At 45.2% G+C, this 16,533-nt stretch overlaps 1 protein-coding gene across 2 annotated transcripts; it reads left to right on the top strand.

Annotated features, from left to right (window-relative positions):
- Positions 1-4,225: 4,225 nt before the first annotated feature.
- CNP (2',3'-cyclic nucleotide 3' phosphodiesterase) lies at positions 4,226-16,174 on the top strand. Of its 2 annotated transcripts, none has more exons than XM_066587570.1 (4): positions 4,226-4,337; positions 6,849-7,524; positions 8,569-8,699; positions 10,864-16,174. In XM_066587570.1, exons 1-4 carry the CDS (start codon positions 4,236-4,238, stop codon positions 11,323-11,325), a joined length of 1,371 nt encoding a protein of 456 aa, XP_066443667.1. In that variant the 5' UTR covers positions 4,226-4,235; the 3' UTR covers positions 11,326-16,174. The 2 variants fall into 2 exon arrangements, with proteins under 2 accessions (XP_066443667.1, XP_066443669.1); XM_066587572.1 differs by lacking the exon at positions 4,226-4,337 and adding an exon at positions 6,577-6,764.
- Positions 16,175-16,533: the final 359 nt, after the last annotated feature.

Here is a 16,533-nt window from a genome sequence, read left to right as displayed (position 1 = left end):
AAGGCGGCCTAAGCCTATGTCTGTAGAAGGGACCCATCATGCAAAGGTATGGGAGAAGATTCCTTCACTCGTGTGAATATATAAGGAAGGGCTGGAGTTGCGTCACAGCTCCAGCCTCAGATACAGAGGCCAGGAGCAGCTGTGTGTGTGTGTCTCTCTGTCTGTCTCTGTGTGTGAGTCTGTCTATAGGTGTGTGTGTGTCTGTGTCTCTCTATCTGTCTCTGTCTGTGTCTGTCTGTCTATGGGTGTGTGTCTGTCTGCCTGTGTGTGAGTCTGTCTATAGGTGTGTCGCTGTCTCTGTCTGTCTGCCTGTGTGTGAGTCTGTCTATAGGTGTGTGTGTTTGTCTGTCTATGGGTGTGTGTCTGTCTGCCTGTGTGTGAGTCTGTCTATAGGTGTGTGTGTCTGTCTGCCTATGGGTGTGTGTCTGTCTGCCTGTGTGTGAGTCTGTCTATAGGTGTGTCGCTGTCTCTGTCTGTCTGTCTATGGGTGTGTGTATGTCTGCCTGTGTGTGACTCTGTCTATAGGTGTGTGTGTATGTCTCTGTGTCTGTCTGTCTATGGGTGTGTGTGTGTCTGCCTGTGTGTGAGTCTGTATATAGGTGTGTGTGTGCTGGTCAGCACATCTTGTGTGGCAGATGCAGCAGAAAAAGAGAGTCGTGGAGTTTGTGGTGGTGGTGTGAGGACCGCATGGGAAGCCGCTGACAGCAACGTGGACCTGGGAATGGCTAAGCTGCAGGAATGGTGTAAGACTGGTTCAACACGACAGAGACTGTGACGGATGCTCATAGACTGTGGGTTATAATGATGCTGGGACTGACACAAATAAAGCCCACAATATGAGAGTTATGAGGTTCATTGATGTGATGTAAAAGACACTATGACGGGCAGGGGTGGAATGGGAAATCAAAGTGGCCTTGGAAAAAAATTTCAAAGTGGCCCCATGTTGTAGGTGGGCTCAAACCAGCAGCAAGTGGGGCGAATACAATTAGGCATGAGTCAGCAAATTGCCACAGAAGTGGTAGGAGGGGAAAACCTTGCGGCATGCATAGCTCACTGCAGCGAATTGTTAGAACTTGAGGTATACATGATGGTGCCGCCTATTTGTAACCTGTTAACCCTTTCCAATCCAATTTGTATCCTGGTTTTCCTAGGGGGCTTACTCTTTTTCTGTCATTATACAATGGTGCTATCTGTTGGCTAAAGCCAGTACTGCATGAGGTGACACGTTAGATAGGCTTCGACAGCAGAGAGGCTGGCAATATACAGTAAGAGAACCCTGACGGACGTCTTCCAACATCGGAGCTGTACAGCCTTAAAGCAAAATGTCTTCAGCCGTCAGACAGTGGATTGGAAAGGGTTAAGCCCCCATGACGTAAATGAATATAGTAGACTGGCATGTCTTTAGCTGCTATGACATTTATGTTATGTGTTTGTGCCCGCATGATTCCCGTGCGGAATGACAGCCGAGCTCTCGCTGTATTGGCAAGGATCAAAAAGACTGATCCCTGTCAATTAACTCCATAGATGCCACAGTCAGGAGCCAGAGGCTTAGCAAAGACCCCCCAGGCATGCCACAGCTGTATTAGTATTAGACCCTATCACACAAGTGTATGCGTTTTTATGCTGGCCCCATCGTGGGCATAAATCAGGTGAAAAGACAAAAGCCATGATCACGTCCCGACCGAAAGTCTCAGCGTTTCCCCACGTGTCAGGGGAGCGCAATGTACTCCCTATGTTTTCAATGGGGATGGCGCTGCTGCTGCTGGCCCCATTCGAAACAATGGGCGATAACGCCGATTCTTCTTTGCAATGTGAGGTTACAGTGAAAATATCGCTAATGAGAATGAAACCATTGAAAATCATCTGGCTCAGATCATCATGATGACTTCTCCTGGTCCCAACTTGTCTTTGCAGAATTAGACAGACATATTTGACTCTTCAATTTCCCAGGGATTTAGCTCCATTTTGCAAACTTCTATATAATCTCCCCATCCATAGTGTCCCAGATAGTAGTAATGTCACTTGAGGTGACACACAGTAATAGTATCCCCTCTTTTGTGCTCCCTGTAGGCCCCACATAGTATGTGCCCCTTTTCGTTTCCACACACAGTAAAATGCCCCCCCCCAATAACAATGCTTCCCTTATGCCCCCACTCAGTAATAATGCCCAATATTAACCCCCACTCACTAATAATGCTCCATATAGGCCCGCACCCAGTAATAATGCCCTATATAGGCCCCAACTCAGTAAAAATGCCCCTCACAGGTCCCCACCCAATAATTATCGCCCATATAGGCCCCCATGAAGTAGTAATGTTCCATACAGGCTCCCACTCAAGAGAAAAACTACATATAAGGTCCCACTCAGTAATAATGCCCTATATAGGCTCCCACTCCATAGTAATGCTCCATATAGACCCCTGCTCAGTAATAATGCCCCTCACAGGCCTCCACTCAGTAATAATGCCTCTCAAAGGTCCCAACCTCTCCACTCACTAGTGATGCCTTTGGCCTAATGCCCATGGACAGATTATCGCTGCGGAAATCGCAGTCAGACACCCACCACAACATCCGCAGCAATGTCCGTCCATAGACATGCTGTGTAAAACGATTCTCCTATGCCCATGAGCGAAAATCAGCTACGGGGGGAGAATCGCAGCATGTTCTAATTTGTGCGGAAAAATGCACGGACGGCTTCCATTGCATTTAATGGAAGCCGTTTGTTCCGTGTTACTCCGCGTTGTGGGCACAGCGGAGGTATCGCGGGAATCCGCATCATACCCCAGTGCCGATGCGTCATGCGCTGCACTGCGCATTCGCCGGCCGACACTCTCGCGGCAGATCCGGACAAGTGAGTATAGGGCTTCTGGGGGGCGACGGGTCAGATCCCGCTGCAAGATTTCGCAGGCAGAATCCGACCCGGTCGTGGGCATGAGGCCTTTTAGATATGGTAAAAGAAAAGTTATACTCACCTGTGCCATGGTGCCGCTCCTCCCGGCCTCTGCAGTCCGCCACCGCTCACTTGCATACCTCCAAGTAGAGTGATCCGTGATTACATGATCGCTTTATCCCGAACTCACTGAGTGAGCTGCATGGAAGGAGGCAAGCCGGCACATTTCACCAAAAAACCTCCTTCCCTCCAGCAGCCCAAGACCCACCGGTAATTTTCCAGGTGGGTTGAATGGCCAGTCTACTCCTGGTGCGGGGATACAGGGCACTTTGGGGTTAACAGCGCTATTGAGAGACGTGAGATGGGCACCGTACGTCAGATGTCTGTTCGCATCTACGGTGTGCGAGTCCGCAGCGATGTGCAGCTCCAAAATGTAGGATATCCTAAGTGATAGTATGGAGTGTTACTTACATGTGAGTCATTCCCCATGATGTCCAAGTTGGGATTAACCCTTTCAGTGTCCCAGCGACAGGGATACCCCCATGCCAGCCACTGATGCCCCTGTAAGTGCCTGCAATGCCCCCACAAGTCATACCCTAGAAGCAATTACTGAGGACTCACTCACACAGGCGTATTTAGTCTGCGTATTACGTGCGTATTTTTGACGCCGTGCTGAAGCCCCATAGACTTGCATTGAGATACGCAAACATACGTATTTCACATGTGTAGCATGCCTTACCATGTTTAGGTCTGTATGACGGACCAAAGAAGCGCATGCAAGTATATGGAAGCGTGAAAACCGCACGGCGAATACGCCCGGTCCATACGTATTCACTATGTATTTACGCAAGGCGGAAGGTGAAAACCTGCTGCACTTTCTTACGTTTTTTTTTTGCACAAACATACGCAGTAATATCCGTGTATTTACACTTGGAAAAACTCGAAATACGCAGCGATTTACGGGACTGAACCCGCTACGCCAATGTGAGCCCTGACACTGTAATGTACGAACCACGGATAGAGCGATGATCGGTCATTTATGCCAACTTTTATGGATATTCTTCAATGCGTTGGCTGAACTGGGGGGGGGGGGGGCATAAATGTGATCTGTTGGCATAAAATGTGTCTAAAAAGTCCTAAATTGTAGAGTTTTCGGGCTGATCTGCCGCCTGCATTATGTAATACTATGCTGGCAGTAGTGATGATGCTACCCAGCGCTCAGGCCTCATGGCATATGATAAGGAGGGCATTGTGTGCCCAGTACAATACCCAGTGTATGGGCTGCAGGGCGTGGAGAGTGGTGCCAGAGGAGTGCCCATAGTGGGGGGCGGGGCAGAAGGCATGTATGGCCGCCTCCCTGCAGCTCTTCACTGGCCGTCACACGCTGCGCCCATCACTTGGACTTCACCACAAGCTCGGGCAGCTCACCGGGGGCTCCTGCTGGAAGGTAGGGGTGCTGCACCCGTCCACTGCCCGGCGGGCAACAGGCGGCCGCGTCCTCAGTGCGAGAGGGAAGGGCGGGAAGTGACGGCGGCGGCGCAGCAGCAGGGAGGCCTGGGGGACGGGCAGAGGGGTGAAAGCTGTGTATTAGAAGACTGGCAAGTGCCCTGGTCTGTGGGGGAAGACTGGCACAGGTTGTGGTATCTATAGAATAAGACTGGCATATGCCCTGGTGCTTGTGTATTAGACTGGAGCATGCCCTGGTAACTTTGTAGTAGGGTAGGACTGGCACATGCTCTGGTGTCTACGTAAGGGGAAGACTGGCACCTGCACTGATGCCCGAGTGATAGACCAGTTTCTCAAGTCTGGTACATTCGCACAAGACAGGATTAGACTGCGCCGCCATGTCTGCTTCACAATGTTACCCCTATTGATTTCCACATGTTAACCCCTTAAGGACGCCCCTCCTTCTTTCTTCTTCTTCTTTATTATTAATTTTTTTTTTTTTCCCTTTCATTTTTGTTTCCCTTCCCCCTTAAAAAATCGTAACTCCTTCACACACGTCCGGGGACTTGTTTTTTTGCGGGACGAGTTGTATTTTTCAGTGGTGCTATTTAATGTACCGTATAATGTACTGAAAAACTTTTAGAAAACTCTAAGTGGAGTAAAATGAGGGAAAAAAAAAACCGAAACGACATTCCGCCATCTTTCGGTGCGTCTTGTTTCTACGGCGCACAAACTGCAACGAAAATGACCCGATAACTTTACTCTATGGGTCAGTGCGATTACTATGATACCAGACTTTATAGGTTTTTGCGGGACGTCCTGCAGGTTGCGTTGGCACCACTTTGGAACACTTACGACTTTTTAAATCGCTTTTTGTTGCATTTTTTTCTTAGACGAGGTGACCAAAAAACACAATCCTGGCTTTCTTTATTTTTTATTTTTTTCCTAATGACATTCATATTGTGGGGTAAATTAATGCGTTACTTTGATAGATCGCACTGGACGCAGCGATACCAAATATGTATTTTTGTTTTATTATTTTGATGATTAGCTTATTAAAAATATGGCAAATTTTTTTTTTTTTTTTTTTTAAATAATAATTAGTAAAACTTTGATCTTATTTTTACCTTTTTTTTTTTTTTTCTTAGTCCCCAGCGGGGACAACAACTTTTGATGCTTAAGGGGTTAAAATCCGTGGATCTTTACCTCAAGCCGCAAAGTTAAAATCCGCTTTCTTCTTTAGCATTAAGGACATCTTGCGGATTTCTTACCTCCAGGAGATGTCATTCCGCAATTAAAGTGTGAGGGGGAGAAAAACTCAAGAAATCCGCAGTTCAAAACGCAACAAAATCCGTAACTCTGCTGTGTTCTGCGCATTCCGTTGTGTGAACGCGGTCTAGCAGGTCGTGTCTTCAGGATCTCCTGCGCTGGCATCTTTGTCGGTGCCCCAGGTGATCTCTCTGTAGGGCAGCCGCAGATCCTGACCTCTCGGGGAAAATTGAGGATCGGAGTTGAGAAACGCTGTTAGAGAGCGGGTGCAGGTGGCTGTACTAGAATATTGGCCGGGTGCATGCCCTGATCTTGATGTACGGGTATTAGAAGATTCTCCTAGTATACAGAGAACAGGGTGAGACTGGCACCTATGTTGGTATCTGCATGTTAGGAATTGATATTTAGGAAGAGAGGGCCAGGAGGGGCGCCCGGTCCTGAAACCGGATCTGTGCTGATAACTGTATTAGATGTAATGAAGATCGGAGAACCTCTCCTTGTATCTGGGTGCAAGCGATATGATCACACATGAAGTCTCCTCAGAAGGACTTCTGCATCTTGACATGTTTCTTAGAAGTTGGCAAACTGTTACATTATTTGATAGCCTGTATATTGTATTATGTCATAAGACCTCTCTGTTCTGGACCCCAATGGGCTCACAATCGAATCTTCCTATCCCTTACAACACATATATCATATACATCCTAGTAATCACTTCTTTGGGGGTGCCACCACAATACCCCTCATGAATATTGGGGTTCAGCTGTGTGGATTTCTCTAAGTATTTGCTGCCATACAGAGCATTTTTGATTTATGATAAAGTCTGTATTTTTGCCATAATTTTAGTACAGATCTCATGATAGACTTGGGTCCTTCACCATAATCTCACCAGGAAGACACAGTGTTAATTTTCCTGACAATGGGCAGCCTGTTGGTTCGAGTGGAGATGTCAGTGGGTAGCAGTGAATGGTATTGACTATTGTGTCCTGGGCTTACAAACTACACTTATGTTTTGTTTATAGGGGGAGCTGATGGTTGGGTCATCAGGCTGAACAATGGGCACTTTACTATGAAAACTGATAACATTCCTCTGCCCTAACCCCCCCCCCACCACCACCAGAAAAAAAGAATAGGCCTACGAGTCAATATTCATATAGAGGTCAGGGGATACAAGTTTTGCTTGGTTAAAGAAGTAATTCTATATACTATAGACTTATAATAAATCCTATTTTGCTCTCTTTAGGTTGGATCGATTTTGAATAGGTTTACGTCAGGAACAGTCAAGGTTCTCCACCACAGGATGTCCTCACAAGCCTCAAAAGATCATCTAGAGGGCCAGAAGCCCCCACTTCTAGTGGATGACCACAGTGTGGCTACAATTAGAGATTCCAAAATATTAGTTCTTTTGAGGGGTCTTCCTGGGAGTGGTAAAACCACCCTAGCGAAAGCAATTGAACAAAAATACAAGGACACTTCTCGACTGATCTCTGCTGACGAACATCAAATCAAGCCGGCGGTGAGGAGCTCTAGTGGATCAGATTACTCTAAACTGGATGATGAGTTAACCACTTGCTTTGAGAAACGTGAAGCTACTTTAGTCATCCTGGATGACACCCACCATGACCGGGAACGACTTGATAAGCTGTTTGATATGGCCAACGTGTATCATTTTGCTGTAGTTATCCTGGAACCTAAGACCCCATGGAGACTGGACTGTGCTCAGTTGAAAGACCGGAACCATTGGAAGCTATCGTTGGAGGAGCTGAAGAACCTGAGGCCGACACTGGAGAAGGAGTTGCTTCCTCTGTACTTTGGCTGGTTCCTGGCAAAGCGAGATGAAGATGGCATTAGAAAGATCAGCCATGAATTCCTGGAGCAGTTGGGAAACCTCAAGGCCTTCAAGAAGCGTCTGCTACCATGTATGTGTTACTGTCGTACTGATGTTGTTTTTGTGTCTTCTGGTGACTTGTAACACAGTACAATGGGATGTGGTTAGGATTGTTATTCCAGGACTGTCTGTTTCGTTATTTCTCTATGCATTGGATTGTGAATCGAGTGGTGACTTGGAAAAATAGCTGGGATAATATTGTCTTCATTGTTTAAGGTGTCCATACACCTTCAGTAGCTGTCAGCCGAGCACTTGTTTAGCTGACTGCTATTGCTCCTGACTTCTCCATACACATGAATGCTCGGTTTGGCCAAGCATTCATGTATTTTTTTTTTTTTTAAATGGGCAAAGGGGGGGTAAGTTGCTTCCAGACACCTCTGTTGGTGGCTTATCTCTAGGAAGAACTAGTGGATCGGGCGCTGAAGTTCAAAGTGTCTGATCCTACTTTGCGCCAACAGTTGGCCGATCCCGCTGAAATTGGTGGGTTCAGATGACTTTTCCCTAATAGGTCTGAAGACTCTCATACACCTCACCTCAGGCTAATATTTGTTCTGTATGTACCTATTGCTATTTAAGATGTTTTACATCTGCTATCATACATGGTTTGGAACAGACCCTAGTCTGTCGTTACCCTAAAATCTGAAAATGAAATTCAATCTAAGTCAGGAAACCTAAAAATTACATTGTAGGTCAGGCCTGAGTAATAGAAGGGGAGAATTGCCAGCCACTACTCTGTAGTGGAAATGTGTTCCAGATAGTTGTTGCTTTCCTTCATCCAACCCCGTTGAGAAGGAAACTGTGAACTTCCCAGTTGGGTTGGAGACACAAATGTTGTTTGATTTCAGTGTGGGTCATGTTGCCACAAAGTTCCCACTTCGTAAACCCTGTAGCTCAATGATAACCTTTCAGCCTCGTTACCTTTTAAACGTCAAGGCGTTCTATATTTGGCTGGTCAAAAAGTCACACTTGAGCGAGATGTTTCTACTCGAGACGGGTTGGTTGGCTTTGGGTGGTAGCACACAGGATTCTTTCTAGTGTATAAATCCTTATTTTTGTTATACTTTTTATCTCTCAGATGGCTGTGAAGACAAACAAAAATTGGATCTTTTGAAATATTTTGCCAAATCTCCCAACATTCTTCACTGTACTGCCAAATACTGTGATTACGGGAAGGTTTTGGGGTCAGAAGAATATGCACAACAGGAGGTGAGTGATTATTGCATGGGTAACCACAGATAACCATTATGACCTTGAAAGGTTTAGGATGTGTACAAATATCACCCAAAATGCATTCGTGACGCCAGTGCACACCTATATATTTGTTGAGAATTAGCTGCGCTAAAAAAAAAATTTTCTAGTAAAAACTGGTAGGCGCCAAGCAGAATTTTGGGAGTTGGGGTAGATTGTTGTTAGACAGCAATATTATATTTGTTAAACTTTAGGCACGTCATATATACATATTAGATCAAGTTTAGCTAAACCTCCATTTATTTTTTTTCTGCGTGGAGAATGGCCAAACATCTAATGTGGTTTGTGGCTTTCAACACTTCCCTGCCCACAAGTGTCAGGGGAGACGAGACTCGGACATGGCTGACTTCAATTTTCAGTGGCAGTGGCCTAATTCCCCTCTTGCTGTTAATATAAACCTGGATGTTGGCCGGGTGTACGTGTTTTTGGGCAGGGGGAGATAACAGCTGGCCAAAAAACATTTGGTTTAGGCCAGCGGCACATCACTGAATTTCGGCTGCGCTTTTGCGTCTATAATGCGGATTTACGTCACGGCCTGATTGTGGGTCTCCTGACCCGAACCCCTGAGCATCGTAGATTCCTATAATGCTTGGAGTTCGAGTTAGACTTGCAGTCAGGCCAGGATGAAAGTCCATATTATGAATTATGCTGTCACTGGCCTCAGCCAAATGCTTTTTGGCCAGCTGTTTTTTTTCCCCTGACCTGCCCAAAAATGGCAAGAGGGGAATTATCTTGTGTGTATGACCATCCTAAGGTGCTTAAAGGGGATTTTGCTCTTTTCACATTACATCTTCTGCGTATGTGCTGGGAAAGCCCCTGGATCCACAGAAACTCCCCTGTACGCTGTCTGACATCTGTCCAGGTGGTTTCCATTAGGTTTCTCTTTTTCTTTCCACTATTCCTTGCAGAGGTATCCAGCATACAAAGTATACCATGCAGTATACATATATATTATTTTTATACTGGTATTCTATGTATGATGGATGCCACCAAGTGCCATCTGTTAAATAAAAGTAAAATAAAATCTTATTTGTATAGCACCAACCTATTCTGCAGCGCTTTCAAGTAACTTATTTAAAATGAGTACCCACCAAGCTGGGTACTTATTTTACCGACCTCGGAAGGGTGGGGATTGAACTTGCAACCTTCAGGTCGTGAGTGAGAGCTTAGGACTGCATTTCTGCTGCCTTAGCACTCTGCGCCACATGTATACAGTTACTGAAGCGAGCGTCGTTCTTCTCGAGTAACTGCTTACTGGTCCGAGCGTGCTCGGGGGAGAAAGAGATAGACATCCCTACCGCCCAACCCCTCACACCCCCCCCCCCCCCCAAGCCTGCTCGGACCAGTAAGCAGTTACTCGAGAAGAACGACGCTCGCTTGAGTAACTGCTGTATCCGAGCGTGCTCGCTCATATCTAGTTTTCACCAGAAATTCTCCTGGCGGAAACCTTGGACGTACAGGAAAAATGTAATGTGAAAAGAGCCTTAGAAAAACATGGCTGCCTTCTTTCAAAAACCGCAGCACTTTCGTCCACGGGTTGTTTGCAGTATTGTACCTCACTCCATGGAGAGTTGTGGTGCCATTTTTGAAAAAAAAAAACAGCCATGTTTGTTTTTAAATCCTAAATAACCCCTTTTAGATGATTTGTCCCATGAAGATAACTAATTGCCAATCCCCAGAATAGGTGGCAAGTGTCTGATCGGTCAGGGTGCAACTGCTGCGACACCGTACACCCCCTCCCACTTATCACAAGAATGGGGTCCAGAATGTCCATGGAAGAATGAAGCGGTGGTCACGCATGCGCCTCATATCCAAACGCTTGTACTCAATTATGTCCAGCAGGCTCACAGAAATAGATGGAGCGGTAGGGCGCATGCGTGACCTCCACTGCATTCATTAGCAGCCTTGGTTCTTATGATCGATCGGAATCCCCTCAATGAGACTGCCGCTTATCAGATGGTTCTCCCCATTCCTGTGGACAGATAAGATAGTTTCATTGGACAACCCCTTTAAGTCTCGGATTTGAGAGGAATGTTTCACCTTGATATTGTATGACCATTTTCAGATATATCTGGCATTGGACTCTACTAAGTCTAGTATCTTTCACTTTCTTTTTTTTAAGGCCGTGAAGAAGGCTTACTCCAAGGGTTACACTCTCCACATCTCTGCTTTGTTTGCCACCCCCAAAACAGTCGGAGCACAAGTAGAGCTCCAACCAGACCAGCTGCTAGTATGGCCTGCAGATGCTGAGAAAGAAGTGATGCCCAAAGATACCTTTCCCAAGGGAAGTCGTGCCCATATCACTCTGGGCACTGCAGCTGATATTCAGGATGTTCAAACTGGTATTGACCTTCTGGAGTTCATAAAATTGCAGCAATCAGGGAAAGATGGGGAGCATTTAGGAGACTTGACCGGAGCGGTTGCTGGTAAAGTCTCTTACTATGATAATGGTATGTGGTTGCTGAACCTGTCCAGAAAGCTTGAAGTAAAATCCATCTTTTCGGGTTACTATGGGAAACCTGGTGTCAGCGTCCCTTTACGGGGCAGCAAAAAGGGTATTTTAAATCAATGTCAAATTATGTGAGGGACAACAACAAAATAGTTGGTCCTGACAAATACCAAACTTTTTACCTTTTTTTTTTCTCAACTTTTCAAAGTGCCACTTATTTTTCTAACCTGTCTCTAAACCCTGTGTTGTGTGAAAATGAAATGATGGCACAATAAGTGTCTTTGAAGTCTTTCTTAAATCGTACTTAATGCTTAACCTTACTGTTCATACATAGGCTAAGTAGTATTACGTACCGTTCTGCATAAATATTTATTTGCTAGCGGAGTCCCTTTAGTGTATTCTTTGCTGGGGGTACTTGAGATGGCAACCACTTGACTGCCTGAATTGGTCACCACAGTGTTCATTCCATGTGGTATTGACGTAGTAAAGGAAGTTGTCCATGCCTTACACTGAACGATCACTCCATTAGAAACACTTACGCAATAACTGGTTGGCCCACCTTTTAGGGTGATCATGGCTTTTAGATGTTGAGGAAGAGATTCCATAAAGTGGCGAACATCCTTGACCTACGCCCACTGCAGCTCCACTGTTCATTAGGGCTACAGTCCAGTGAGTTTGGGGCCCAATACAGTTTGGGGAATTCATTGTGTTCCTTCAACCACTCACTAGTGATCCAAGCTTGATGACTCGGAGCATTCATCCTGTTGAAAGATGGCACTGTGGTCGCGGAAGACTTCCTGAAGATATGGTTGCAGATGGTCAGCTAACGGGTCCCTGTAGTGTTCACCATTCAAGGATTGTGGTATGATAACCAACAGTCATAGGCCGTGCCAGGAAGCCGCTCCCCAGACCATGACACTGCCACCCCACCGACCTGTTGAAATTCAATGGTGCACCCATGGAACATATCCCTATACGATTCAACAGGAAATGGGAGTTGTCACTCCAGACAGGCTTCTCCCACATGTCCAAAGTCCACTGACGTCTTTCCTGAGCCCATGCAAAGTGTTGGCGATTGCACAGGGGCATCCCTGTCGGTCTTCGGCTATTGAGCTCCAGTCAACGAAAGTTACGCCACATGGCCGTTGTAGAACTTTTGCCTAACTTCCTCGCTGTTGTACTGCTGGGTCAGTTGGTACTGTGGCACATTGTTGCTGTCATACCACATGTGCCACTAGACACTCACCTCTAGGATCAACCACATGTCGCCTGCCGCTGTGTGATCTTCTTTCGGATGTCTGTCCATGGTACAACCAGTCTTGATACTGTTGTTCCCGAACAGCCAACAAGTGTGACTGTTTCAAAAATACGGGGACCAAACCTCCGAGCACCAACAATCTGCCTGCGGTCAAAGTCACTGAAGTCACCATGTTTACTCATGACTGCCAAATGTTGCCTTCTGCTGCGAAGAGGAGAGGTCAGCACTTTAAGAGCAGATTGTGACGCGGCCGTCATACTGGGACCGTGTTACTGATGCAGTGATCGCTCAGCGTATAATACACCGCTTCTCCATGCTATACAAGCTTGTTTTAGGCCCCTCCTATTCATCCGGATAGCTGCGGAAGAATATCTTTATGCTAAGAGGAGGGCTTGGAGAAAACCTTGTAACAGATAAAAAAAGGCTCTTTTTTTTTTTTTTTTAACTGCATGTTTGAGTCTGAAATATTGCTAAAATGGCTGCATTGAGTTCATTAGGTGGTACTAGTAGTAACATCGTATTCCAGTGTTTTCAAGTTCTTTGATGTTGAGTACTGGAGGTTGGTCTGGATCCTTCACAAGCTGGCCAAACAAATAATCCTATGTGGCAAAAGGTGATAACTTCAGGATAAAACTTTGATTTATCCCCTAGTTATCTCTGGTTATTATGAGGTCAATCCAATTATGTCCTTTTGGCTTCTACTTCCGGGAGTGGTAATCAGCGCTTATTTGGCTGCAACTCTCAAAAAGAAACCATCGCCCTGGCCTATACCAATCTGTATGGGGAGTCGGGAAGATGGTTATTGGCTAAGCCCATATTTGCAGTATATACACAACCTTCCTGGGATTGAATTTAGTCCCAAAACTGGAGGGTCACTTTAAGCATTGCCCTGTGCTTACTCGTGGCCGGCCAAGTCTGCCTTCCTGTAGCCATCATACCAGGGAACATAATTGACGACCAACTATTAGTAAGAAGTGCTACATGTGCTCAGTTATTTTAGACCTATCCAACCCCTTTAATAATAATGCAGTAACTAGAGGTAATGTATTAGCAAGGTGCAAAGCAAATAAAAATGAAGGATAATTTTTGATCTATATTAATCCAACCTTTTAGCTCCTTCTAATTCCGAGCTGCCATCTAGACAGGTATACCCCGTGGCCACACTTGGCCTACTGTGCTCTGGCCTACTGCCAAGTCAAAGACCAAAGAGAGGGAACGGCACACTAGGCTTGATGCAAACCCACGGCAATGGCTTTGTAGTCTTATTATTTATGCCCATCGATTTAATTAATAAACCACCGCTATGTATGATTATTGAAACTATCATCATGCATTATGTAGCTTGAAACCCAGTGGATCTAAATTTAAAACTCTTTTGCATCAAGTCTGTAGAGTTATCTATGTATAGACAAGACTGCCAGTTCATGAGCTGTACCATGCATTCTAATTTGCTTAGAACCAACGATGCCGCATGTTCATTAAGATTGGCTTAATAGTCTAGTTTTAACTCGTTCTGCCAAAGGAGAGACAGCAGAATGTAAGGGCATCTATAATCTGGCCAAATCGGGTCTCACAAGTAAGTGGGACTTAGCTTGCAGTACCATTCCCCGTCACTGCACAATATACAGAGCTGTTCTGGTGTACAACGGCCCTGGTAACCAGCTGATTCCTGGGGGTAGTGCCGAATTTTGGACCTTCACAAATTTGATATTTATTATTTGTTCAAAAAGGCATTGGAATACCCCTTCTAATTGAATTCCCCTTGGCCTAGGACATACTGCATTTTTCTGCAATCGTAGTTATCATAATTAGTCAACACTTTTCGACCTGAAGTAAAACGCTGATACAATGTAATAAATTGTAACGTCTAAAGTTGCCCTCAAAGTCAGATCGACAGAAGCCATGTACAACTGATTACATCAAACCTATCCAAAGCCATGCAAGCTCTTCTGCATGAGCGTCCACATTGTTCATCAGAAGCTCCGTGTATCGGTCCCACAGTTTGTTGAATTTTTTTCTTGATAACTAGGCTGGCAACGGTCACATTTTATAGCTCGCCCAATATTCCCATCTGCAGACAGCATGTTATAGAGCAGGAGGAGCAGCGTAGATTGATTATATTTAGTAGAACCAGTAAATTTTTTTCATGTATATCTCCGCTCTTTCTAAGTTTAGAGGTCCAGTGGGCGGTCCTATCAGTGATTGATTGCTATTAGTGTGCGACTACATAGAGAAATAAAATAGTCACTGGTGGGACCGCCCACTGGACTCCTAAACTCAGAATGAGCATAGATATCCCACAGCGGTCCCCCTTCAATCTACAGTGTCTTGTTGGCCTACATCAGTATACATTGCAGCCTATAGGCGATGGATGCCAATGTAGTTCAAAATGAGAATTAACTATCTTAAAGGGGTATTCTGGGCACAAACTAACACTTTAAAATCTAATGTACATCATCACATTAAGTAATTTTGGGATAGGGCCATTGTACCTGGTCCTAGCTACTTTCTTCTTTTTCTATCTGTCACATCACCCTCCAGCTGAAAATGTCTCTACTTCCTCCCCTGTCCATAGCCTCCAACATCCAACTATGAGCCGTGCATGATGGGAGGACAGGAGTGTATTGCTCGTGTAGTTCAGAGTGACGGAAGGTTCTGTCTGTCGGCTGCAGCTGGCTTTCTCTGGGCTGTGAGAGGGAGGGAGGTTGCTGCTAGTAAGTTGCAGGACCTGTGAGCTGTGGGTGGAGCTACAGTGCTGGCCGAGAGACAAGCTCTATGCATGCTGGGAATTATAGGTAACACGATGGCTGTTTACTTCAGAAGTGATGCATGTAAACACAGCGGCGGGTCCAGAGCGGCAGGTAAAGGTTGCCGCTATTCATCTGTACCTTCTAGATTTCAGCATTTTCATTTTGTGCCTGGGAAAACCCCTTTAAATGCTCTGAAAGAAGGGTTACAAATTGACTCTCCTATGGCTATATGGATATTTATAATAAACCCATTTCGAACACGCAGTTGTGAAACTAATTTGCCGGTGTAGAGTGAATAAAAATGCAACCCTTTTAGGGCAATGGGCGACACCGATTCTGGCATGAGGCACTGCTGTCACGCATACCTCGTTAACATACGGTGCCCATATACATTAGACAGAGCTCGGACAAACTATGTTCAACGGCCATCTAACCCTCCTGATGGTAGTTGTCGGGGAAGGAAGGATCGGTCATATTGGATTTCAATATGCCTCATCCTTTGTTCGCACTGGAGATAAGCTGCTGTCAGGTGTCTGCGGCAGCGGCTTTATCCACTCTTCTTATTAAGGTAACCGTGCTGCACCCTCACCGGAGCTTACATGTTTAGGAGGGAGTCGGGATGAATAAATGTCGGCCGCATGAGCTTATTCAGAAACCTTAACTGGCGTTAATGTCATTCCAAATCTTGGAGTTACCTACTGGGTGCACAAGGCAACTGTACATTAAATAAACCCATTTTATATATTTTTTTCTTATCCACAGACCTTGTTGTAATTTATGTATGACTAATGGACTCGCCTCAGTTCTTTATACTCTCGTGATTTTTTTTTTTTGTATTATTGCTTATTGTTTAGTTCCTGGCTTAAGACTGTTAACTGTTAATACTAATGTATTTGACAGAAACAAAAAAAAATGTAAAATAATTAAACATCCTAAATATTACCAAATTGTTTAATAAAAAAATACATGTTACAAACTGTGTGAGGACATTCTGTACGTAGTGCGTTATGGCATACAACTAATGGTATACACGTATACAAAAACATCTGCAAAATAAGCACAAACTTTATTACTATTACACTAGGTAAAGCATAAGTAGTACACCTATGACTAGTGGCTATAAATACAGTCAGTAGACACTCTACATTTTTGGTTCCCCCCCCCCCCCAGCTATGTCCTAGTATTAACCCTTTCCAATCAAATTTGCATTCTGGTTTTCCTAGGGGGCTTACTCTTTTTCTGCCGGTATACAACAGCGCTATATGCTGGTTAAAGCCAGTACTGCATGATGTGACACGTTGGGTAGGCTCCGACAGCAGAGAGGCTGGCAATATA

Source organism: Eleutherodactylus coqui, chromosome 13 (assembly GCF_035609145.1).
Source record: "Eleutherodactylus coqui strain aEleCoq1 chromosome 13, aEleCoq1.hap1, whole genome shotgun sequence".
Classification (NCBI taxonomy): Eukaryota; Metazoa; Chordata; class Amphibia; order Anura; family Eleutherodactylidae; genus Eleutherodactylus; species Eleutherodactylus coqui.
The sequence above is the reverse complement of the archived record's forward strand: the minus strand, read 5'-3'. Positions and strand labels throughout refer to the sequence as shown.